General features: G+C 46.0%; 2 protein-coding genes across 2 annotated transcripts in view; one reads left to right on the top strand and one right to left on the bottom strand.

The window, feature by feature from the left end:
• The window catches only part of fam222aa (family with sequence similarity 222 member Aa), a 45,287-nt gene extending 40,858 nt beyond the window's left edge, over positions 1–4,429 (top strand). The window contains exon 3 of the mRNA XM_086173955.1: positions 742–4,429. Within this exon, the coding sequence (XP_086030081.1) occupies positions 742–2,234 (1,493 nt within the window). The 3' untranslated portion in view covers positions 2,235–4,429. The remainder of the gene's footprint in view (positions 1–741) is intronic.
• On the bottom strand, positions 2,303–24,102 carry trpv4 (transient receptor potential cation channel, subfamily V, member 4). The gene is made up of 17 exons (XM_086173954.1): positions 24,011–24,102; positions 22,951–23,026; positions 22,171–22,601; positions 21,342–21,517; positions 20,724–20,876; positions 19,717–19,857; positions 18,123–18,421; positions 17,444–17,623; positions 16,689–16,847; positions 16,088–16,180; positions 15,875–15,948; positions 15,351–15,516; positions 15,204–15,270; positions 14,359–14,663; positions 12,876–13,003; positions 11,826–11,947; positions 2,303–11,708 (listed from the first exon to the last, which is right to left on the bottom strand). The coding sequence occupies exons 2-17, from the start codon at positions 22,957–22,959 to the stop codon at positions 11,608–11,610; spliced, it is 2,604 nt and encodes an 867-aa protein (XP_086030080.1). The 5' UTR covers positions 22,960–23,026; positions 24,011–24,102; the 3' UTR covers positions 2,303–11,607.
• Between the last annotated feature and the right edge of the window lie 78 nt (positions 24,103–24,180).

The raw sequence follows: 24,180 nt of genomic DNA, 5'->3' as shown, positions 1-24,180 counted from the left end.
TCCTTGAGAGGCTTCGGGCAAAGCAGCACTTTGGCTTCCCTGATCACACTCTTTACTAAATATTATGACTTTACCAAGTGAGGAGCTCCCGCTAGATGGGAAAACGTGTTTTCCACCTCTCTATTTTCTCCTGGACCGATTATACGTGGCAACTTGTTGGCCAGTGCAAGACCCAGACCGTGATACTACTTATAGATCCTAAATGTGCCATTGCAATTAAACAGCCTTTGTCCTCGCTCGCCCGGTATCCAAAGCTAACCTAATTCAGTGCTAAAGAGAGTCTGAGTTAATTTCACAATACACTGATTTAACACCGCCTTAGGTACCGGGGCTTTGACAGAATGAGTTTTTAAAAAGATCCATTTGTCTAGGGATGAACTTCCACGTGAGGAGTGCGAAAATAAGACGAAGGGAAAAGCTTCCAGCGAGTTGGGGGGGGTGGGTGGGGGGGTGGCTCGGTCCTGACTCGTGAATTTTACAAACTCTGCTTGCATTACCCCGCGGTGCATCCGCCGTTCAAATCTGCTTTAATTCGTCCATTTTTGCCATTTTCAACTTGTTTTGTTTCTGGATATCGTAGCGGTTGTCGCAAGCATCGATTATCCTTGTGGCAACCGTTATCAAGTCGTGCTGTGGTTGCTAACGCCAGTGCATAGTCGTGGCAGTGTTTGATTTTAATCTCAGCAATTTACGCTTTCCTTTTTTTTTTTTCTTCTCCTCCTTCTTCTTCCTGTCCTGCAGGTGAGCTAGTGGTGCCTACACATTCCCCCCGCTACCCGACTGCAGCGGAGCTGGATGCCTACGCTCAGAAGACAGCCAACAGCCCCCTCTCCATCAAAATCTTCCCCACCAACATCAGGGTTCCCCAGCACAAGCACCTTAATCGGACTGTTAACGGATATGACACCACGGGCCAGCGGTACAGCCCCTATCCGCATCTCCACACGGGGGGGTACCAGGGGCTGCTCGCCATTGTCAAGGCCTCGTCGTCGTCGTCATCCACCGCCACCTTCGTTCCATCGAAGGGTGTTCTCAAGAACTCAGAAGGCAGGCGGACTAAGCTCTCCCCGGCCCACATAGCTGTTGCCCCGTATCCACCTCCTAGTAATAGCACTTTAGCCAGCGGCCCCGGCCAAATGGTATACCAAACTGGGCCCACAAAGCCTCCAGAAGGTCCAGGGCTGTCGGTTCCCCCCAACGTCACTGTAGCTGGCTCGGTGATCCCGGTTACGGGGGGCCGCGGCCTGGCCCTCCCCGCACAGTCCAACCTCCCGTCTATCCAGAGCATAATTTACCAGATCAACCAGCATTGCCAGGCCCAGGCTCTGCAACAGGTGTGTCAGGGAGCCGCCGCCCCGGCGCCATCGAATTCCAGCCCCTCCAAGCAGGGCACCGCCGTCATGGGAGTCTCCTCGGGCTCCTCGGGCGCAGGGTATGTGGTGGGCATGGGTCCGCAGGCCAACATGGTGTACACGGGCCCCGGGCTCCCGGCGCAAAGTGCGGAGGCGATGAAAAGCGGCGTGTACGCGGAAGGTATGGACTATATTCTCTGGCAGAAACAGCAACAGCAACAGCAGCAGCAACAACAACAACAACAGCAGCAGCAGCAGCAGCAGCAGCAGCAGGCTGTGCTCCGCATGTACAGCGGAGGCAGTGGGGGAGGAGGCGTGATCAGTAAGTCCCCGGAAACTTGTATTCCCGGCGGAGGGGTCATGGCTGGCCAGGTCTCTTCCTCTTCCTCCAGACCTTACCACCTGACAGCAAGTGCTAGCGGCGGAGGCGGGCTGGACAAAGTCAGCTCCTCCCCGTTGAACTGCGTGGGCATGCACGGGAATTTCTCAGTGGGACAGTACTTTGCGCCGCCGTGGAACAGCGTGCTGGTGACGCCGGACAGTGACTGCTACAACCCCCAGGAGCTTTTGGGCACCACCACGGGAGGGCCGGCCACGGGACACAGAGAAATGGGCTACCCCCATCACCATCACCACTATCACCACCATCATCACCACCCCGCTATCGACAGCGGGGGACGTTTGTGCTGCAGCCTGCCCAGCAAGACCCTGTGCAACACATCTGTGCTGAGCAGCAGCTTGCAGTCTCTAGAGTACCTGATCAATGACATCCACCCACCCTGCATCAAGGAGCAGATGCTCGGTAAAGGCTACGAGACCGTGTCCGTGCCACGTCTGTTAGACCACCAGCATGCACACATCCGCCTACCCGTTTACAGATAGAGGGCGGTAAAGGAGAAAAGAGAATCAAGTCGTGAATTTGTGAAGAAAATTCAAGTGAATGGACGGACGTGTTTTTTTTTTTGTTTTTTTTTCGTGTTTTTTTTTTTTTTTTTTTTTTTTTTGCTTTTTTTCGCGGGAGTTCGTTGAGAGTTGCACTGCTTTAACCAGTGTGGGATCTTTTCGAGGAAGAGCGTTTGCGATGCTGTGTGAGCCTCGGTTTCGGCGCGTCCCGACCGGGCTGTGCGAATCCCAAATACGAAAAAAAAAGGCGGTTGCGATTGCCAGTGGGAGAGAAAAGGGATTTCAAGATTCTCCAGATGTTCCATCGTGTGGTTTGCCTATAGGAATTTCGGATTGATTTGTTTGTTCTTCTGTTTATGTCGCTTGGTTGGTTGTTGGTTTTTTTTTTTTCTCGTTTGTTTTTGTTGATATTGTTTTTCTCGCCTGAACATTTTTGAAGAGAATCATAGCTTGAGAAGACGTGCATACGCCACTTGTACCCCCCCCCCCCCCCAACAAATACTAAGGATTAAGCTACTGTGTAGGTTGTCACTGAAACGGCCGTGAAAGGGCAAAACGTTTAGGGCTGCTTTAAAAAATCTGGCTGCTCAAAACCGGTATGCAGACACACACACACACACACACACAGACGGATTAACACACACAAATGTGACGACAGGCGACAAAGGATGAAGTTATAGGCAGTACTCGGGTGTTATGTACAAGAATCATATTGATAGTACATTATTAATTATTATTGCTGTTATAATTGATAAATAAATTGCACTGCTTGAATCTTGTTAACTTTGAAGTTTGGAATTGGGTAGTTTGGAAATGATATATTTAAGAAACTTGAAAAACTTGAACCTATTTTTTGTTGTTTATATATTTGTAGGTATATTATATGCATTGGCTGCTATGGGGAAAAGTGTCTCATGCTTTTTTTCCATTTTGGTTTTCATGATTTTAAGTGTTCCTCCTCAAGCTAATGTGCAGTTCTTATGTCCTGGTGTGAGGCATAGTCGCTGCTTTGGTTCTGTAAGAACCTGGTCTGAGAGCTCTTTTTCTTAACCAACACTGGAATCTACAATAAATCTTGAAAGACTTATTTAAAAACGAAAAAAAAAAAAAAAAAAAAACGGATAGAAATTGTTGTAAAAAAAAAAAAAAAAGGCAAAAAAAAAATGCAAGAAAAAGAAATTACAATGAAGAATGTGATTGGGAGGTTATCCACATAACCTTACGTGTATGTCTTTGCGTGTATGTGGCCGAGTGCATGCGTGTGTGCATTTTAATTTGTTCTTCAAAATCCTCAGACTTTTTTTTTTTTCTTCTTCCACGTGTCATCACAGGATTTCCGAATCGCTCGTCCCCGCGAACATCAAATCTCGAGTATTTTGCGGATCTTTTGCTAATCTCGCTCCAGATCCTCCGTAGAGCCTGTAAAGATCGAGTTCTAGCGCGACTCCTTTCGTAACCGTACGCCGTCACGGCGCCACGTCAGCCTTTTCTATCAGCCGTTTATCCGAAACACAGAAACAGTTGGGGGTGAACGGAAGTCATATTGTCATATTCTTGGGGGGGGGGGGGGGTCACTATTCACACCCTATAATGCAAATCAAGAAAAAAAATAAAATAAAACAATCATGCCCTTCCCTCTGGCATTGGATGAAATGAGACAAGGGTCACTGGCTTCCTTGTTCGTTTTAGCCCCTGGTTGGGATGCATTTAGCCCGGGCCGGCCTTGACTTGATGATTCAGAGCAGTGAAATATTTATTATGACTGTGAGATTCCCTTGAATGTACTGCACTTAAATTACTGCAAAGTTTTATTGCCTTGTGGGATTCAAGTGAAAGAGAACAACTGGATCAGTGCAGCAGAACTCTGGTCTGAAATTAGCATTTCTTTTGTCAGTCAAATTTCAATAGTAAATTGAATTTATTAACTAGAGAGAGCTAGAGCTTTGTTGTGGGGAAATACTGGCATCAGTCTAGATTAATGAAGTGCAATTATTATGACTGTATTAACATTTTTCTCTGAGCTTACACCAAAAAAAAAAATGTAAACTACAGTTGTCAATACATTCCCAATGTACCACATCCCTAATCCCTATCCTATTTTTTTTTTTTTTTTTTTTTTTTTGTTTTTTTTTGTTTTTTGTTTTGAGGTGTAAAATAAATTTCTTTAAGAATATATTCACAGGCCACATCTTGGCTATGAAGTCTGTCATTATTTTTTTTAAAAACGCATGTCCTTTAGAAGTCAGTGGGAAATTGGGCCCCGTGAGATCCGGAGCGCAGCATCTCGTTTGATGTAGGTTCTTTACTGACTTTATCAGTCTCAGTAGAGATTAATGAATTTAAAAAAAAAACGTCTCTTTAACCTTCTATTTAAGTTATAAGGACGCGCCTTGCGAAAAAATAAGAATCGCCTGTGGATTATAAGATCGGTCGCGTGTATCGATCGCAGGTGTCCGCGTACCTGTTTTTCTCGCTTAGGGTAACTTGCAAAATTCCAACGATGAGCCTTCAATTCGGAGTTAACCGTATTTGTCTTTGAGGGCTGACAAGGATTCCCAGTAAGCCTCCTCAACATTCCAGTGAAAAAATCTTCATGTTGTTTCAACAGCTTAATACCCCAGCCGTGGTCTGATTCCACCATATTTTCTGTCTTGTAGAAATATTTTGACAGATTTACAGATACATCCCATCCCTAAATCCCCTCCGTTTGGCTTCTGCATCCAAGCATTAAACCCTGTCACATGACGTTGGAGTCAAAGGGAGACACTTGAGGCACGAGGGGTTTCTACTGTCTGGCCTTTTTCCCACCAGCAGAGGTCTGAGGCACCGGTCCCGTCTGCTAATGGGAATATTGGGTGACGTCTGGCTGCCGGACAATACCAATACAGAGTCCTCGGTCGCTCGAGGGGCTGAAACTGAACCCTCGGGAAATAGCGAGGGACTTCCTGTTGGGCGCTCAGAAGAATTTGGCCAAGTTTAACTGGTTGTTGTCCATTTTCAGAGTTTCACCAGACATATGGTGGCCTTTCTTTCCGCCAGGTTTTTTTTTGTTTGTTTTTTGGTTTTTTTTTGTGGCAATTTTTCCTAGACTACAGGCTCCAAATTGTCTGCGCGCCTGGTCCTTTACACACATCGAGTTCCTATTGATGGGATGCGTCTTAGCCCTGTATCTCTGGTCCATTATAATTCCCGATTTGGACAATGGACGCTTAGCCCATATTAGGATAATAGAATTAAATTTCAAATAGATTTGTGCCTGAGCTGATCCGTGCACGGCTCACTCAACTGCAGAAGCAGAGTGGCATATGGCATGTCATTATCCGAGCCCACCCTCCCCCTGTCCGAGGCCAACAGGGTTCAGCAATACTTAAACAAACTGAAGGTTAGGACCGGCTTTCGCTTAAGGGGAGGACAGCGAGGTTTGCGAGCGGCGGGGGAGGTGCCGGGGGGGGTTAAATCACAGCCTCCGCAGTGTCTCTGAGGGTCTCAGCACCACACCATGGCGCCCGGGCTCAGAGGCCTGCTTTAAAAAGCTGGGTTGCGTTTGATCGAGGGGATTTGTTTTCTGTTGGATTATACATGGTTGCTCCCCGCCTGGCTGAGGGGGCCCCTGTGCAATGCGACAGATTTCAGAAAAAAAAAAAAAAGGGGGGGGGGGGAGAAGGAAGAGAGATAGAGGGAGGGATTTTGGGGTCACGGAAGCCTCGAAGCATCAGTAATCAGGATAATTGCCATGTTCCTGGTGCTGTTATCAGCCTCTCCTTCTCTGGCTCTGCAGCCCCATATCCAGATTCAAACTCCGAAATCACTCTTTCCCACCGAACACTGATAGTGCCTCGATTTCCAGTTAAAGTATTTATTCGCAGGTACATTTTAATACCCGAAACCGATATTTTTAACGATGAAGCGAGGGATTCCCACCCCCACCCTCGCGCAGATCCATCGGGTTATTGACTGTTAACGCGCCGTCAAGGGCAATGACACCCTCAGGAGGATGGCCAGAGGGCAAAGTAGAGGGGAATTGACTTATGTTGGTTGTAAAAATCCCTTGGTAAATCCCAGTAAGGCCATGTAGACCTTTAACCGGTGCAAAGGTCCAGATGCATATTATGCACCTTAAACACTGTCAGGAGGGAAGGGGAGCGGACGGTCCCCTTCAAAGCAGACCCGGTTTGTTCACTCTCCAAACAGAGGGGACAGGAAGGGAGGGAGGCTTTGAAAAAACAAAGGCAGCTGCTCGCTCTGTAGAGTCTTGGCGCTGCCTCTGCAACCTACAGATGATATTAGAGGGTCGGGGAGAGGAGGAGGGTTACATCCCCTCAGAACTGCTTTGGTCAACCTCAGTCATGTCCCCTGGCTGCCCTTGGGCTCCCTGGGATCTCCTTCCCAGTGTCCGGGCTAGATGTCTACCACCACCGGTGGGACAAGATGCAGTCGCACAGCCAGGCTCTCTCTCTTTTTTTTTTTTTTCTCTTCTTCCTCCAACCTAACGAGAAAATTGTTTAATCAATAATTCAGACGGTCCTGAGGAGGCTAGTCTAGTTAACCCACCAGCATTAGAGCCCAATTGCATAATATCATTAAAAGATGCGAGCACGGGATACAATTTACATCACAAGTGCAACTCAAGGTAAAAATCAGCACAGATAAGGACATATATTAGGATCTTTTATCTATTTTTTTTTTTCCCGGCGGCACAGCCCCAAAGTCCTTTTCTAAAAGCCAATCCAGCAGGAGCTTACAGCTTCTTATTTCGTCAGCGTCCCAGCTATGTATGTTCAGCTGAGGAAGCTTATGACCTCCAAATATTCATTTTAGTTTTTATGTGGTACGTAGAAATTCTGTATCCAATCTAAACACGAAAGTCTGGGGATTTTGCTGTTTCCTCCTGTTTTCTTTTCCTGTTTGTGTGACTCTCAGAATGTTCCTGTGGACAAACGGGGCGGGCGCCTTTTTTTTTTTTTTTTTTTTTTTTTTTTCTCCTGAATGATCTCAAACGCACCAACTCTGACCAAGTCTGAGGGTGCTGCAACCTTGAGAAAATAATATATATGGAAATGGGACATCTATAAAGCATCTCTCTTATTGTTCTCCCCGCGGTGTTGTATTTATGTTTGAAAAATGATTTTGTCTCCTCAGGATGAAAAAATGTAAAGAATACCTTGCTTTTTTTTTTTGCTTTTTTTTTTTTTTAAATGATAATATAAGTCTTAGATTTCGAAATAAGAAGTCTGAATATAAAATGAAGCTGTAAAAATCCTTTAGTCATGGGGGTTTTTCAACTTTTGAATGTGCCTACAGCCAAGCATCCCGGTGATTGCTTACCTTTTCCCTCCACCTCCCTCTCCACTTCTGCAATTTCCTCCTAATCTCGCCCCGACCATCATCTTCAATTTGCTGAAACTGCCACAGTCCCCCTTCCATCCCAATGACCATACTAGATATTTTGTCTGATCCCTGCTTTTTGTCAATCTCAGGATTAAAATCTCTTTATTTTATTGTAGATGATTGGTTTTGGTTTGACCTCCTCCTCCTCCTCCTCCTCCTCCTCTCCTATGTATTATTGTTTGACATAAATAAAGCAGATGACTTCTATGCCCGTGCTGTCGCTGTGCTTGTCCACTGTCCGACCCCTCTGTGTTTGCAGAAAAAATGACTATTTTTAAACATCTCCGATGTTATTCCGGGACCACGCTGTCATGCAGGTAAGCATATTAGTCCGAGGATTCACTTTGCTCATCGCCGCCATATGTTGGCTTCTACAATCCTGTTGTTCACTTGACCTTTGCCCCCTTCGGAGCATTATAGGCATTTATCAAGCTTTAAAATATTTGAAGAATTGCGTTGCGGATGCCGGGCTTAATCTGAATGCATATATGTCTCGCCGCGAGCCTTCCCGAACCCCGAGCACCAGGGGTCCGAAGGCACCTGCGTTATTTTTTTCTCTCGGCGAGGATTTGAGCCGGCCGCTCTTAAGCGGGAGCGAAGTAAACCCTAAGTACTTTTGCATGCAATTTACCCATGTGGCCAAGGTGAGGGGTGTTGACCCCGTGGCGCACCGAATCCCGGCTAAAACACCGACGAACAAACAAATTCCTTGTTTGTCGCGACTCGCAGCAGAACCTTTCATGTATCCGCCCCGCCGCAGCCTGGGTTTTATTGATCCGGCACCTTCCTCAAAAAGCACCCGCAGCCAAATGACAAGCCGGCTTGTGTTGTGTTGCCGTTTTTTTTTTTTTTTATGGATTTTACGTCTATAAAGAGAAACGGCACTCGCGGTCGCACAATGTAAGAGTTACAACGCCATTAAACAAATCGTACTTGCTGAGGAAAAAGCATACAACACGCCGTACACCCACCCCGAGTGTTGAACAACACAGGTATCTAATATTGATGGTTTTTCCTCTTTTCTCTCCTCACTCTCAACCTCTCCACCCACCCAAAACATCAGATAAGCCATAGACTGATGAGCCGGTCGCCTCCACCAGAGCGTGTGGTGCTGGGGAGGCTGCACACTGATTTCATACACACTCACTCAAACAGAAAAAGAGCTCCGTGGAGCAGAAATGATTCTCTTATTAGCAAAACTCATTCACCTGCATGCTACATTGAGTCCCTGGCAATTTCACAATAAATCATGAGAGATGACTGCGGAGGCCAGGCAGCAGGCTTGACGCTCTGATGCAGCCGCGCCCTCCCCTGTCAGTTTAGACACTGTGAATCATTTTGGGTTCAGCGACCTTGTTTCACGAGAGATGAACTAAAAGGTCATCTTACGTACTACCTCGCCAATATGTCTCCCGACTCCCGTCTCACGGTTTTTCCTGCGATCGCTCATTCGGTTTAGAAATACCACGGTACTGCGGGAATTCGCAGAGATAATGTCGGCGATGAGAAAATTCACAGGGTTTTGGTCTCCTTTGGGTTGAATGTCATAATAATCAAATATTTTCATATTTGACGGACGGAGAGACACCTATTTGACCCGTAGGCCGTCCGACAGAAGCCGGAAAATGAACCGGACCAACTCCGATCCGGTATCCGCTCAGGACTCGTCTGCCTAAACGTCTCGGGCTGCCAATATGTCAACCGATGACTCGAGGCCTTTGGTGAGGCGGTGAACTTTTCCCCGCTTGTGCCACCGCCGCAACTCGGTTTGTAGAGAGACTTTTGCGGCGGCGACGAGCGCGTACGCGCTGCAAAAGCAAGCGAGCCCTTTCGTTAACAACTCGCACTTCCTGTGCGAGTGTGCGGTTCCAGAGTTGCTGACAGTGACACTTGCAGGACCAAGCCCTGCCCTACTTAACAGGCTGCAGAGAGGAGGGCAGGCCAAGTTGTCAGCGCTAGGTGCTCACTGCTTAGATAAACCTGGAGGATTAGTGGCCCAGTTAAAGTTGGGGCAAAGAGGATTAGCCTCTTCTCTGAGGTGGCAAGAGATTCCCTATGTCCTTCAGCGTTGCTGTCTTGGGCAGGGTGGGGCGACCGCGGTGCATGTGTGTGTGTGTGTGTGTGTTGGGGGGGGGTTATCATGCGTGAGAAACACCACAGTAACAGTTAAAAGAAGAAAAAAAAAAAAGTGTAACGATGAAAAGTAACAAAGCGCTCCATAAGTGGTTTCCAGCTTGTGGTTTCATTAGCGACCAAAAAGCCTGTAATTACTGGCCAGGTGTTGTAAGGTCAACCTGGCATCCATGGGGGATTTGTTTTTTTATTTTCTCCAAAAGCGTGCTGCGTTCTACAAGCCATAAACTACTGCAGTGATAACAGTGTTCCCTGTCAATGTCACATTTACTGCGAGGATGATAAAACACATCTCTTCCCCCTATTAGTTACAGGTACTCCTTGTTTTTCAATGGGAATATAGATCTCTGATGCCCCCTGCAGGCAAGAGTGGCCACTAAATGCGGTGGGGAAATTGAATTACAGCAACATTTTTTAGTGTATTGACAATTTATTGTCGTCTTTTTTTGGTGCTTCACATGTATTTATACATTTTATAGTATTTTCTTATAGTATGATTAAAAAAAAAACTAGCCATTTGCGAGCAATATTCATGTATTCAAAAACAAATTTCCAAAGTATTGACTGTATAATATCCATAGAATAGGCGTGATTTTTTTTTTTCTATCTTCACAGAGATGGAAATAAGTGTGTGCAGCACATTCTCTAAAATATATTCAGTGTTTATTTATCTCTGCAGCAATGTATAAAAAAATATAATAATGCACAGACGTGTTTCTTTGTAACGGTAATGTAAACACAGTGATCAATGACCTATGACCTTCAGCTGTGACGAATTTACGAAAATGAATTGTGTCGTCTATCTGCTCTGAATCAAACTCCGGCTTGTAAAACAATAACACGAATCCACGCATACAGTAGACGTGCATAAACAAAATGCTGTATAGGTCAAGGCGCCAATTGCAAGGATAATTCTACGGCAAATAGGGGAAGAACATAATAGCAAGGCCTGGGAGTAGATTATGCAAATATCCCAGCTGCAAAGGAACAATAATGATGGAAATTCAAAGACAAACCATAACACGGAGAGCTATTGTCAGGCATTTGAATATTTGCTTGACAACTATAACCTTGCTCATCACGCCCATTATTTTCCAACAATGTCTTTGTATTCACACAATACCACGCACATAGGAAATCAGCATGGCACATTGTTTCAGTTCTAATGAAAGCCACGCCGCCGGAGCTGGCAGTCGAAGCCGGAAACTTACTTTTGACAGCGTTTCATTGATACAATAGAGAAAATATAGGCAATCAGCAAATACAAAATACTGCTATTTTTACGCATGCGTTGTATAGAGAACCCTCAAATATCAGAGTAAACAATGGGGCGCAGTCCTAAATAAATCTATAAATATTTGCCGCAATATTTCCCCGGCGAAAACACTCCCCACCGTGACTAAATTTGTAGATGGCATATTCGTCAAAGCTTTGTTTACACTGCTAATGCCATTTTACAGCACCGCGATTCTTCCGGACACTGTATAATTCCATTTCGGCGACACCACAAAGAAGCTGGCAAACTCGCAGCGATCGTGATCCTTTTAAAATCCCTGAGTGAATTGCAGAGGCACTGCATGTTTTTTTTTTGTTTTTTTTTCAATACGTTTTCATGATTTATAAAACACATTAGTTTATTACAGCGCGTCGCCGCTGCCTATTGCAGGCTTGGTATTACCATCTCCGCGTGAGATTGTTTGACGCATCGCACGTCCAGTTTTGTGTGCACGCCGCCCGGACGATTCTTAAATGTCCGCGGCGACCGAGCGTTTGAGCGTTAATGGTCCTCTGCTGTCCCTGGACTAGAAGCGAGTCCTTTTTTCCGGGGGCGTCAGTGCCTGGAGGTCAGGGGCTCCATCTCTATCACCAGATCCCGAGGCCGAGGGCCCCTGTTTAACTCCATCACCCGCGGCACCACGGTGGACCAGCGGTCTGAAAGGGATGAAAAGGCTTTTTTTCCTCCTCTTGCGTGTGAATGAATCAGCATGTCATCAATGAGAGCGCATGATGTATGTGCATTTATTCATGAAGCGCCGCCGCGCGTCTCACCTCTCCGCAGGCCTCTGATGCTCTGCTGTAGCCCGCCGGCCTGGCAGGTCTCGTTCTTGCCCGGATCCTCATTGATTATGGCCAGGTTTTGATTCCAGTGGCACCAGTTCACTTCGTCGACCCTGTGGAGGAACAAAGAAAGATGAGATGCTCCTGTCGTCAAATGTTATCACGCTACTGCGTCTATTTCAGTATTGAGATTACTTAAGATTATTCAGATATTTTAAAACATGGATGCCCATACTTTTTTGGCTTGCGAGCTACTCTTAAAATGAATGTATTCATTTTATTGATTTATACAGGACCGTCTCCATACTGTGATAAAGTACTTTATCTTCTGTAATGCAATTAAGAAAACAAAAATTACTTTTTCATGATATTCTAATGTTTTGAGATAGGATTTTTGACTTTTCTTAAGATGTAAGCCATAATCAGCAATATTAAAATAATAAAAGGCTTGCAATATTTCAGTAATGAATCCAGAATGTATGACATTTTTGTTTTTGTAATTGCATTACAGAAGATAAAGAACTTTATCACAATATTCTAATTTTCTGAGACAATCCTGCATATTTATGTTCCGGTATGTATACGTGTGTGTGTGTGTGTGTTTGTCCTGACTCTTCAGTTATTTAACCTCTTGGCCGAAGGAAAATTCCATGTATACACATATATATATATATTACACACATATATATGTGTGTATACATATACATAGACATAAACATATACATATACATATACGTATACATATACATACGTACAATGTCACCCAATGTGGGTGACATTGCTTTAGAAGCGACAAACTTCAGCTTTTTTCCAGTTTGCGATTGAATTCTCCCGGCGCGCATTAGGTTAATAAAATGTTAATCATACCGAGACGCTTATCACCCTGGTGACACGCTTATCAGCGTCGAGCTCGTCTGCCAAATTTGACTTGACAGGGATTACATTAGGATGATGCGCAACTAAACGCACCTGCGGTTAACTCTCAACACCAGAGGAAACAAACATTGGCATCGCAGAGGAGCAGTGAGTCACGCAGAATACCTAAAGCACCAGCGTCGGTCGGGCGTGCCGTCCCAGTTCTTTCCCACCGTCACCATCTCACCGGCTCGGAACGACTTGCGAAGGCAGACGGGGAAGGAGCGCTCAATGTCCAGGATTGTGGTGGCCCACTGACAATACACACCAACAGCAGAGGTCGTAAAGGTTAGGTCATTGTTTTAGCTGACATTGGCGTATCGCAGGGGTGGGCAAAGTACGGCCCGCGGGCCACATCCGGCCCGTTGGTCTTTTTAATCCGGCCCGCCAAAGATTGGTACATGATTGAATGATTGGATCAATGAATGTTGGAGCTCCAACAGGAGATTATTTCATTTTTGGAGCTACTTGAGAACACTTGAGAATTTTCCTGAGCTGACTGACACATTGGCACGGATTTAGCCTTTACTGTGGACATACTGACACATAAATGAGCTGGATGTGAAAAACGGTTTGTGCATGAAATGCAAGCAAATGTTAGAGCCTTCAAAACCAAGCTGGTTTTATTTTCAAAGCAAATGTCAGATGAGTCTGATATGTACTATTCACAAATCCGTTTTTTTTTTTTTTTTATATATATACATGTATCGTATCTTGCAGTGACCCGGCCCATCTGTCAAATCTTAAAAGTCAATGCGGCCCCTGAGCCAAAAAGTTTGCCCACCCCTGGCGTATCGGCTAATCCAGTAAACACCGAATATCGCGGTTTTATTTTGTCGTTGTCATTTTTTTCTTTTACCTCTTCAACCGTTGAGGGATAATTTGGAGATGGAGATGTCAGGTGAAGTTTTTAAAATGCGCAAAAAAATTTGAGTTTCACAAAAAGAAAAAAAGAAAAAAAAAAAGCTTCTTTTCAAAGTGAACCAGTAGCATTTTTAAAATACAATAAAGCGACAAAAAAAAAAATTCCCACCAGTCCTGCCTGCGGTCAGGTCACATGCGCTGAAAAAACTATTGTGAGTTAACCTTGAGAGAGCTGAACGGGCTCGGACAGATCTCTTCTGATCTTGGCGTTCGGAAACCGGGAAGAGCACAATGAAGCCTGTTTTGTTTTTTAATTTTTAACTCCCCCGTGGCTTTATTACGTCTGAAAATTGATCAATGTCCTCTGGGATTTCTGAATCGACCCGGTGATGCTGTATTTCTGTGAAACAACCCCCAGTGAATCGTCAATCGTCCATCGACTTTGGACCGTGAGCGTATATAATAACTTTTATTCCTCTGTGAACTATTACTTTAGGTAACTTCACTTAAATGTCAGAGTTTCCTCTGGCGCACATATTATCAGGCCCGACGTTTCGGATCATGGCTCTGTAACCTTTGGGCTTTCTCACTCTGCAGCCAAAATGAATGTATTGATTGTACCGAAATGAGGGTTCTTTTTTTATTATTATTAGCCCAACAATAAACTACAGGATAAAAAAATAAAAAAAAATGTTTTAGTTATGACATAATACCCGCCGGCAGTCTGACGACACCCCCGGCTCACCTGAAGCTTCCAGATCTTCTTGCTCTCCTTGGACACCTGACCCACGGTTTCCCCCATTAACGCGATCAACATGTTGAGCAGCAGCACAAAGGTAAGGATGATATAAGTGACCAGCAAAATTAGGAAAACGGCCGGGTACTGCGCGCTGTGGATCATGTCCAGCTCCCCCATCCCGATGGTTAGTTTGAAAAGGTCGAGCAGGAAGGTGCTGAAGGTGTCCGGGTCCCTGCACTTGGGGTAAGACGGGCAACCGCCCTCACACTCGGTGCCCGCCGGGGGACAAACGGTGAGCAGAGATACGAGGGCTGCAGATCACAAACATAGGAAACACAGATTTGTGCATCAGTAGGTTTATTGAAATGCTCGCCACTGGTTAAATTAGCAAATTTGATCCCATCTGCCTGATTTTTATGATACTCAGAAAGCCACAGTGAATCATCTTACTCCATTAAACCTTGTTCTCTGCAACCCCAGCATCCTTCTACCAAGATCTTCATCATCCCTCCGCCTGACTTCATCTCCACAGTGTCCAAACATCCGCCGTCCCTCTGATGGACTCATTCCTGATCCTCTCCATCCTCACCACTTTTCTCCGTACGTTCCAACTTCATTGAACACGTTTCCTCCGCCTTCTTTATCTCCACTCCCTGCAGCCTCACCGTTCCACTTGGGTTCCTCTCATTCACACATATTCTGTCCTGCTGCGACGAACCTTCATTCCCCTCTGGAGACTTCCCTCTGCTCTCCCTGCTCTCGCTGTAGATCACAACGTCGTCCGCAAACGTGATAACCCGTGACGGTTCCCGTCTAACCCCGTTCGGCACGGGAGACGAAACGCAGCTTACCTGACGCGTAGCCGATCATGAAGAGCACGTACACCAGGAGAAATCTGAAGAGGTCTTTGAAAAGAATCTGGGAACAAAATATTGTTTTTCAGAAGAATTTATGATAACCCTTGAGAGTTTAAAGCGTTTGTTGAGTCCTCTTTTAACCTTCTGTATCATGATGCTGTAGGTTCCGGTAAGCTTCAGGCCTCTGGTGAAGTAAAGAGTGTTGATCCAGCCCAGGACGAGCGCGAACACCATCACAGACACGTAGGCCTTAATGCTGGACAGGTACAGAGCCGCTGTGACGATGATCAGGATGGAGTAAATGAAGCTGGGAGAAGGAGAGAGAAAATATTCACCGAGGTCGCGGCTCGGGCCCTGTAGTCTGTAGCGCGGGGTGATCTCCGGCGTTTGGCATTTTAACAGAATGTAGACATTACAACCATGTTGCTAATGATTTAAATCAACATATTCAGAGGGGCGCTGAACATTTCCCAGCTCTTTGTTTGGATCATGGGTTTAATTAAAGATGTAAACTATAAAACATGGCAGGGAGGAGGGTTGAGGAATTAATTAGATGACTCAATTAACAGGATGCCAAATTTGCCGAAGGCAAAAGTCAGCGAGAGCTACAGCAGAGGTGAGGAAGAAGGGGGGGACGGGGTGGGCGGGGGGGTACATAGACTTACTACAGCAGCTGAAACGAACCATCCATAAATAAAGACTTTACCCCGGGGCACTTCTTTAGGAAGAGGTCCTTAATCTGCAAAGAGCAGAAGAAACATTTCCATGCAGGCAGCAACAAACTCATTACAGATTTGAACGGAAGCCATGAGCGGGAGACTTAAGGGAGCAATCAGTGATCCGACAATTGAGCCGAGCACTCCAACTCCTTGACGCACGTTGGTAAGGAGAAAGAAGATTCCAGATGCTAACGTGATGATCTCTCCCACCAGGCGCAAGTAGTCGCTGGATGTCGTGTAAGCGTACGGGGGCTGCGGGGGGGAAACAGAGAATGTTTACCGACAATCGGGCCGATTCGATTGGGTCGGTGTCGTTCGATCCCGAAACGATTCAAATCTCGAAATGAATCTGATGGTGAATCGGTTGTTATTCTACGGTTCGTCCGTCAACGGAGAAGCGGGTTGTAACTAGTGATCCTCGCCACACTGCTGGTTTTTTGGAAGATGCTGCCATTGTTTGAGTGGCTGTGAGTGTTATTTTAGCCTAGCCTGCAGGATGCTTTCTTGAGCTTCTATTAAAGAATGATTATACGTAGTTCCTCTCAGATTGGGCATGGACTTTTTTGATTTTGACCTTTCAGGCACTGAATCTCTCCTTCACTCGTGGTCACAGTTTTTTCTTTTTTTTTTTTTCCCTACTCTTTAAATTGAAGTCAAAAAAGAAAACAATGCTCGCGCGACGCCCGGTCTGTAACAATTTAATAATAACACATCAATCTGGACACACGTGCTATTTCCAAGCGTTTTTTTTTAAACTCACCTCTTCCTGCCTGGGGTGGTAATACGCCACCAGGGTGAAAGTGGACATGGTGATGAGGTAGGACACGACGCTGATGTAGAAGGTGACGGCGGCGAACTTCTGCCACTTGGCCCTCAGCAGCTCATTGATGGGCTCCACCGCAAGCATCTCGTGGCGGTTCTGGGCGGAGGACCAGAAGGTCGATAGTCATTGAGGGGGTAACAAGGAAATCAGATGAATCGACGCATCAAACACAAATGTGTTTTGTTTCGGATGAACCCGCATCCATTGCGGACAACGGAATCCAACATTGACTTGTTTTGTTTGGGTTATGACTACACGACACATCATCATTCTGCTTCACCGTCAAACCAAACTGCATGTGGAATTTGGAAATATTTGGATATACACATCCAAAATTATGTGGCATTGTCAATCTTTAATTTTTTTTTTTTTTGGGGGGGGGGCTTATTTTCATGATTTTCATGATTTGCTCCCTCTCCATAACCAGTGCTGGTGTTACAGTCCAAATATGCACATCGGATTTCTCTTTTTCCACTGATGAATTCCTTTTTTGCTATTTGTTACTTCCCGTTTTATTCGGTAGGCCTGCTTCTACTGTATTTCTGCCATTTTACGTCTGGACCTTTATTTGCATTCACTTGTCCACTCCTGTCCTAAAGACTCCACGCGCATTATGTTGCATTTTTGCCTCAATAACAAAACCCGCCAGCCTGCCGTATATCTGTATTTCGCGTCGATATTCTCCTTTTTACCTCGTTGCGGCTGTTGTAGACGAGGATCTCCAGCACGGACGGTTCCTCCCCGCAGGTGTCCAAGGAAGACAGATCGTAGAGGGAGGAGTACACCGGCCCGTAGGCCCAGTCCTTAAACTTGCGCGAGAGATGACGGACCTCCTCATCTTTGACCTCACGCCGGATGATGTGTTTAAAAACCTGGAGATATACGGAGAACTTACTTAGACATTATAGAGTCAGATTGCGCTACCATGCTTTTCTTTCTGCCGATCGAACAGACGGTTCTCGGCAAACAACTGTGTCATTATTCAAAATACCTGAACCGATCTGATGATTTAAGTTAAAACTAGCGGAGACAGAGCATTGCGGCCAGAGCCTTGAGGATTCGAAATGGTCTGCCTGAGGTTGTCAGGAATTCCGTGAGCTTTCCAAACATATTTTGGACAGCCTCTGATCATTTTGATTTTTTTTTTTTTTTTTTGCACCGCTTTCATTCCTCCAAATATGTTTCTCCTATTCTTGCATTTTTCCTACGTTACTTTAGTGAGTAACTACTTTGGCATTTTGTTTTTCCGCGCAAAACACCTTGTTACTCGGGTTCAGAAGAGAGCGTTTCATTAGTATAAAGGTATGCAATGATGAGAAAAGTCTATTGTAATGTGTTGTATTTCTCCTTTTCAATTTTTTCAAGCCGTACCCCTGTCTTGCCCAGCTTGGCCGCCATCATGAGAGGTGACATGCCATCGTTGTTGAGCACCGTCTCCAAGCTACAGTCTGGATAAAGCTTGGCACACTTGATTAACAGCAGGTCATACATCTTTGTGAGGAAACGGGTGTTGTCCTTGGTGTTGTCCGCGATGTGCACCAACGCATGCAGGACTGTGTTTCCACGGGAATCCTGGCGCCGCAGGTCGGCCTTCTTGTGCGGATTCTCGGTCAGGTAGTGCACTATGTCGGGCTGGTTGGTGCAAGCGGCCAATGAGAGCGGCAGCTCACCTGCAAAACGAGAGGGGGGAAGCGTCTGAATTCATAGGAGATCAAGGAAACTGCATTTCATCTTAAAAATAAGCTAATCAACAGGAGAGATAATTAAGAACCGTCGCCGGCTTCTGTATGTTTTTGCAAGGCATACTAAACATGGATCAAAGATTTGACTTAAATCCCCGCAATGAAAACAGCACAATTAGCAGTTGTTAGAGGGAGGGGCGCGATGGGGCCAGAGTGCCAAAAGCAGCTGCTGAAAATGAGCCGTTGCTATGGGTGACAGATTACTTTGTCACCTCACATAGAAACGCTCCTCTTCACGGATTTGCACGGGTGCATGCAGAGTGTTAGCGTGAGTCTAAATCCCATTAGCCATCAGCCCTGCCAGGTTCCTGTTCACCTCACTGCAAAGCTCCGCGGCAAATTACTCACACTGTGCCTGGACACGCTGGGATTTGGGAATGACAACCATGCTAAGTGCAAATAGAAATCATCTCCTCTGAGATGAGCCAGGAGTATAACACATGACTGTGATCACATGAACAATTGCTATAATTGGGTAAAAAAAAAAAAAAAAAAAGGTTGATAACGAAGAAAAATTCCACCTTTTTTTTGGGTTTTAGAGAAAAACTCAAATCAATTATTTTCAGTCTGATGAACTCCATGGGGTTAGAATGGCATATTGTTTATGGTAACTTTCTGGGACACCGTACGGTGGAGTAGGTGGTGTAATTCAAAGAAACCAGAAGAGGTCAGTGTTGTCTCAAGTTGACAAGCTGCGATTTCTACCTTCTGACGCCAGCTCTTAATGTTTATTTTTTCCACAACAGAACACAGACACCTTTCATTTGACGCGTTAACTGAGCGCACGACTCGATGCTTATCCTTTTCGCTAGTTTCGGGGGCGCCACTAAGGGCGACTCCCTGTCTGATACTTCAAATGAAAGGTGGAGCTAAGGTGGAGCTGATCGCTGCCGACCGGCTGTGTTTGCACGACCGCAACCTGAAAGGGGTTTGCGGCGTGTGCCAGGAAAAATGTTACTTACATTATTTTCAGGAGGAAGCTGCTGCGTAATACATTACAGAGCTAAAAGTGAGAACGGTCCTGCGACCGGTGACGTCGCAACTGGGCCAGACAAACCACATCATTACTACCAGATGAGACAGAAAATACTGGAGCAGATTTCCTGAACCGTTTCCCTCCAAGCCCTCGGGGTTTATTGCTTAAAGTTGGGGAGTTCTTGCGTAAGTCCCAGTCCTCATCTGCACTGTTGTATCTACGTTCCGCTCTGACGAAAGGTTATTACCAAAGTAAAAGTAGCCCCCTTCATCTCTGGGCTGGAAGAAACGTCCCCTCGCTTGCGCGTGGACATCAGCTCCCTTCTCCACCAGTAGCTCGACGTATAGCTTGCAGCGTCGCTCTATAGCGATCTGCAGCGCCGTCTGACCTAGAAACACAAAAGTGGATCATTTGCAACTTTCTTAACACCGCAATCATGATTAAAACATTCCTTTATCGGGCCTCGCCCAGGAACAAAACGTCATCCTTCACCAGCTCTACCTCAGCTGAGGAAGTGGTGCCGGCAGCCCTCCCAAACTAAACTATTGTTTGGTCAAGAAAATCCTTGAAACTCAAAATAAAACAGGCCCGTAGAATATGAGAGTTGCTATTATTTGCTAGCAGTGAGTTTCATGGCTGGTGAGGCAGTGACTTCACTATCAGATTTACAAATATATGAACCCTACAGAGTAGAGTAGTTATTCACCAACCCCAGCTTGCTGTCAATGTATTCTGCAGCCGAGGAGTGCAAGAAGAATTCCTGGAATCATGAGCGCCCCCTACATTGAGGCAGGAGAACTGCGTGCCTCACTTAGAAACTCTTTGTATTTTTTTTTTTTTATGATCGCTGAGCACAAGAAACTAGCAACACAGATTCTGTTGTTGACAAAAAAACACTAAATTGGAAGTGTAGTTCCTACAGCAAAAGTGTTTAAACATTTAAATAGCGACATACAGAGAGGGCAATACGGTCTTAGTGCAGAGCGTGCCAACTTTCAGCCGTCATTGCGCAATCTAGGTTGAGGCTCAGCAGCCCGCGGCCTCACCGCACGTCTCTTGTCAGTATTTGAGCAGTAAATGTGAAAAGCCTGCGATTTTGAACTAAAAATCTGAAACTGGTGAAGTTAAATGAAAAATACCTTTACAGTTCAAATCACTGATAAATATAACCTTTTAATTCATTTTTTCATTTTTTTGGCAAGTGAGGCACTGCCTCTCCTGCCTCCCCTGACTGCACCTAACTGCGGTCAATACCTCTGTAATACACGTCTCTGAAAGGCGTGTTGATGAATTCTCTGAGGCTCCCCGTCTTCTCTGCAATGTCCACCAGCAGCGGGATGGTGTCGTTCCGCCCGCCATAAAGGTTCATGAGGGCTTTGGGAAGACACGTCTTACCCGTGGTCGGCTCTGGCGGGAAAAAAAGAAGAAAAAAAAAACGGCAAGTCTGTGACTTTATGGTAAAGTTATGTGAAACGTAGGTCGGAGTCAAATATTCTATTTTTAGACACTGGGAATTTTCGTAGTCTCTTTGTCCCCCGTTTAACTCTCAAAGACGTGACAGTTTGCTGTGACTTCTGTCCGCTCCCCGTGAGAAGCATAAAACACACACAGGAAGCCTTCCTTGCGTGTCCCCGGTGGCGCAAAGACTCTGACATCATCAGCTTTTCCTGCTCGCGTCCATCTGACTGAGCCAAAAAAAGCAGAAAGAAGGAACGGGGGGGAACAAGACGGGGTCAAAGGCAAAGCCCTTTGCACTTTTTCCTCCACTTTGTGTTTCGATGCAATGGGCTTTTACGATGAAGTGTGTGATGTTTGCTCTGTTTTTGGCGGTAAAAAACACAGATAGCGTTACGGAACTTGCGTCACGTCTACCTCTGAACTCCTCGTCTGTTAGTCTCTTGTCGTTGCTCTGCAGGTACTCCAAAAGGCCGTCCAGGGCCTCGGGGTCTCCGCGTGACACGCAGTCAAACAGCAGCGAGCGGTTGAACACTTTCACCACCTTCGGCGGGTCGGCACTCAGGCCATCGTCGGTAGACGTCTCCGTTTTGCTGAGAGAATTCGAAAAAAGAATTTCACTTTCAAGCGTTCAAGCGTGGAACACGAAACCCTTTGGAGTATCACGTCGACGGCGTCACGCTATCTTATACACCGATAACTTTTGGCGATAGCAAACAGCCGCTTTTCCTCTTGAGCCACGCTGACCTGTGAGCTAAAAGAACGTCATTCAGGAAATTTGTAATGCACTCGATTGCTCAAATGAAAGGGTCTCTGTGGGTCTGAAGCCGACGGTGCTGCCAGGAACAGAGAGCGGCCTGACTATTACCTCAACTGCTGCAGGGAAACCAACAACATACTCTCTGTTAGATGGGTGAACGGGCGGAGTAATAGGCCCTCTGTATGTGTGTGTGTGTGTGTGTGTGTGTGTGTATAAACTTCCTGGAGCACACCTATGTCTACAGCGGTGGTTATTGGAGTTTTTTTTTTTTTATGACAATATTTTTCCAAAAAACCTCCTTTTTGTCCCTTAAAAAGACACCCAGTCTGGCACCACCAATGGTAAACTGGAAAAGTAAACTTAAAGTAAGAAGGTAGAAGGAGCACATACAGTGGTTTTTGTAACACACACGCGCACACACACACACACACACAGTGATCGTTTATGATGTTGGCGCGTGGCGGAGAAGTAAAAGGCCTTCCTCACCCTCGCAGGAGCTTCTTCCTCCGACGTTTTTGGTTATCGGGGTTTCTGTAGGTGCCGTAATCAAAGAGCGAGTCCATGGGTGCTTTCTTTGGACCCGAGACAACGCTGGACTCGTACATGGTGGATTCCAGAAGGTCCATCGGGTTGGAGATGCCCTTCTTGAAAGCACCCTGGAACTTCATCCGCAGGTTTTGCCTGCCGTCCGCAGGCTGGCCCGGCTGGACCGTCTCCTGATTGGGGTCCTGGGCCGACGGGGAGCCCTCCGCGCTCTCGAGCAGCTCCGAGAATTCGGATAAGGGGAAGGCACCGTCATTGTCGACGCCTTCGCCCGCGTCCACGGAGGGAGAGGCCCTGCCGGAGAGGGAGCTGAGGGTGTCGGCCTTGGACAAGGCAAGATGGCACCTTCTCAGGAGAGTTGAAGCAGAACGGCCCTGGAAGGGATACAGGGTTAAGGTTTATCGGATCAGTTCGGGTCGTCAGGCGGACGCGATCGAACGACAGTAGAAATGTCCTGATTTGGCTCGGCTTCAAAAAGAAAGACAATACATGGCTAGGCACAAATAAACATTATATATTTTTTAACACCACTTCAATTTCATCAAATGATGCGTTCACATGGCTTTCAACCGGAAAATGATTTCGCTGAGATTTTTACATTTTTTTTCGATCACATCCGTAGCGACCTTGAAGGTAGTCGATCCCTTGAAATATGTAGGTTTCGCAATTCAATATAATTTTTCAAGATCGCTCTATACAACACATGCGGCATTCAGCTCCTACCTCATTCATCCCTTTTATCACAGTTGTGTGCTAAATTCCTCCGCAGCAGAAAGTGGAGGTGGAGCATGTGGGCAGCCTGAAGACAAGAGAAAACAAATTACTCCCGCGCCGCAAGCAGACACACAAAAGACCGGAGGACCTCGGTGACACCGAAAGGCCGCGATGCGGGAAAACATCACAAAGAGCCGAAGCCAAAACCAACAAGTCATTCATCGGAGGTCTCGGGAGCGGGAACACGGCGCCCGTCTGTTTAACACACGCCTTCCAGATTCACCTCAAATTGCATTTCTCACAGACACACTAACACACATCTGAATGCCGGGGGGGAAGTCGGAACCCGTAGCCATCTTTCCTTTAGTTTGTTCAATGAAAACTTCTCCAGGGGCTGTAAAGGAGCAACACAAACAGAAGAGTTGGGCTGAGGGGGGGCATGACTCACACCCGGCTCCGACGCGGGATTATCATGCCTTTTCGCTTCAACTAGCATTTGACGGTAAAAGAAAAAATTTAAAAAAGAAGGACAAAGAGAGGATGCCCTTGATGAATTATTTTTTAGGAGTGATTTGACAAAAAGGTGCGCAAATATCTGGTAGATCATGCCGGCGGGGGACATATCAAGTTGATATCTTACATTTTAACCCTGACGATGAACATCCAGAGAGCATGTGTTTAACTTCATGCCCCCCCCCCCCCACTCCCCCTCAAGAGACGTGAGACTTCCTGCTCTGCTACTGCTGATATGACATAAACAGGACAGGAGGTCAAAACTTTGCCTTCGGACAAATAAGTGGCAGGAATTCTAGATCCGCCCTTGAAGTTACACTATACCAGAGTAAAGTCTTAAAACTGGGTGGATGAAGATATCGACAAAATGTATAGAAAACAGTAGAAATAAAGTTGGATGTCTTAATACGTGAACAATATCAAGTAAAAGTGTTTGAGTCAAACTTTCAAAACTTTAAAACTTTAGCAGATTTAGTCCTCAAATGTGAATCAAGTCAGATAATCTAGTTTAGTTCACCAGGTTTGGATGACAGAAAGGTCACCAGGTATTTCTTACCTTGTTCCAGTCAGCTGGTGTTTTTTCTTGGCTTTTTCGCGGAGCTGCAACTGAAAGTCCGTAAGAACAAGAGTGGGTTCGGGTGGGTCTCTGGAGCGGAGGAGGCACGAACGGGAAGAGACCAGCGGAAACTCCGCATGCAGTACTACCGGTCGCCACAAGGGGGCGCC

This window comes from Fistularia commersonii, chromosome 26 (assembly GCF_037954325.1).
Source record: "Fistularia commersonii isolate RoL2024-O1a breed Wild chromosome 26, RoL_Fcom_v1.0, whole genome shotgun sequence".
Lineage (NCBI taxonomy): Eukaryota > Metazoa > Chordata > Actinopteri > Syngnathiformes > Fistulariidae > Fistularia > Fistularia commersonii.
Note: the sequence above shows the minus strand (reverse complement) of the source record. Positions and strands in the feature narration are given on the sequence as shown.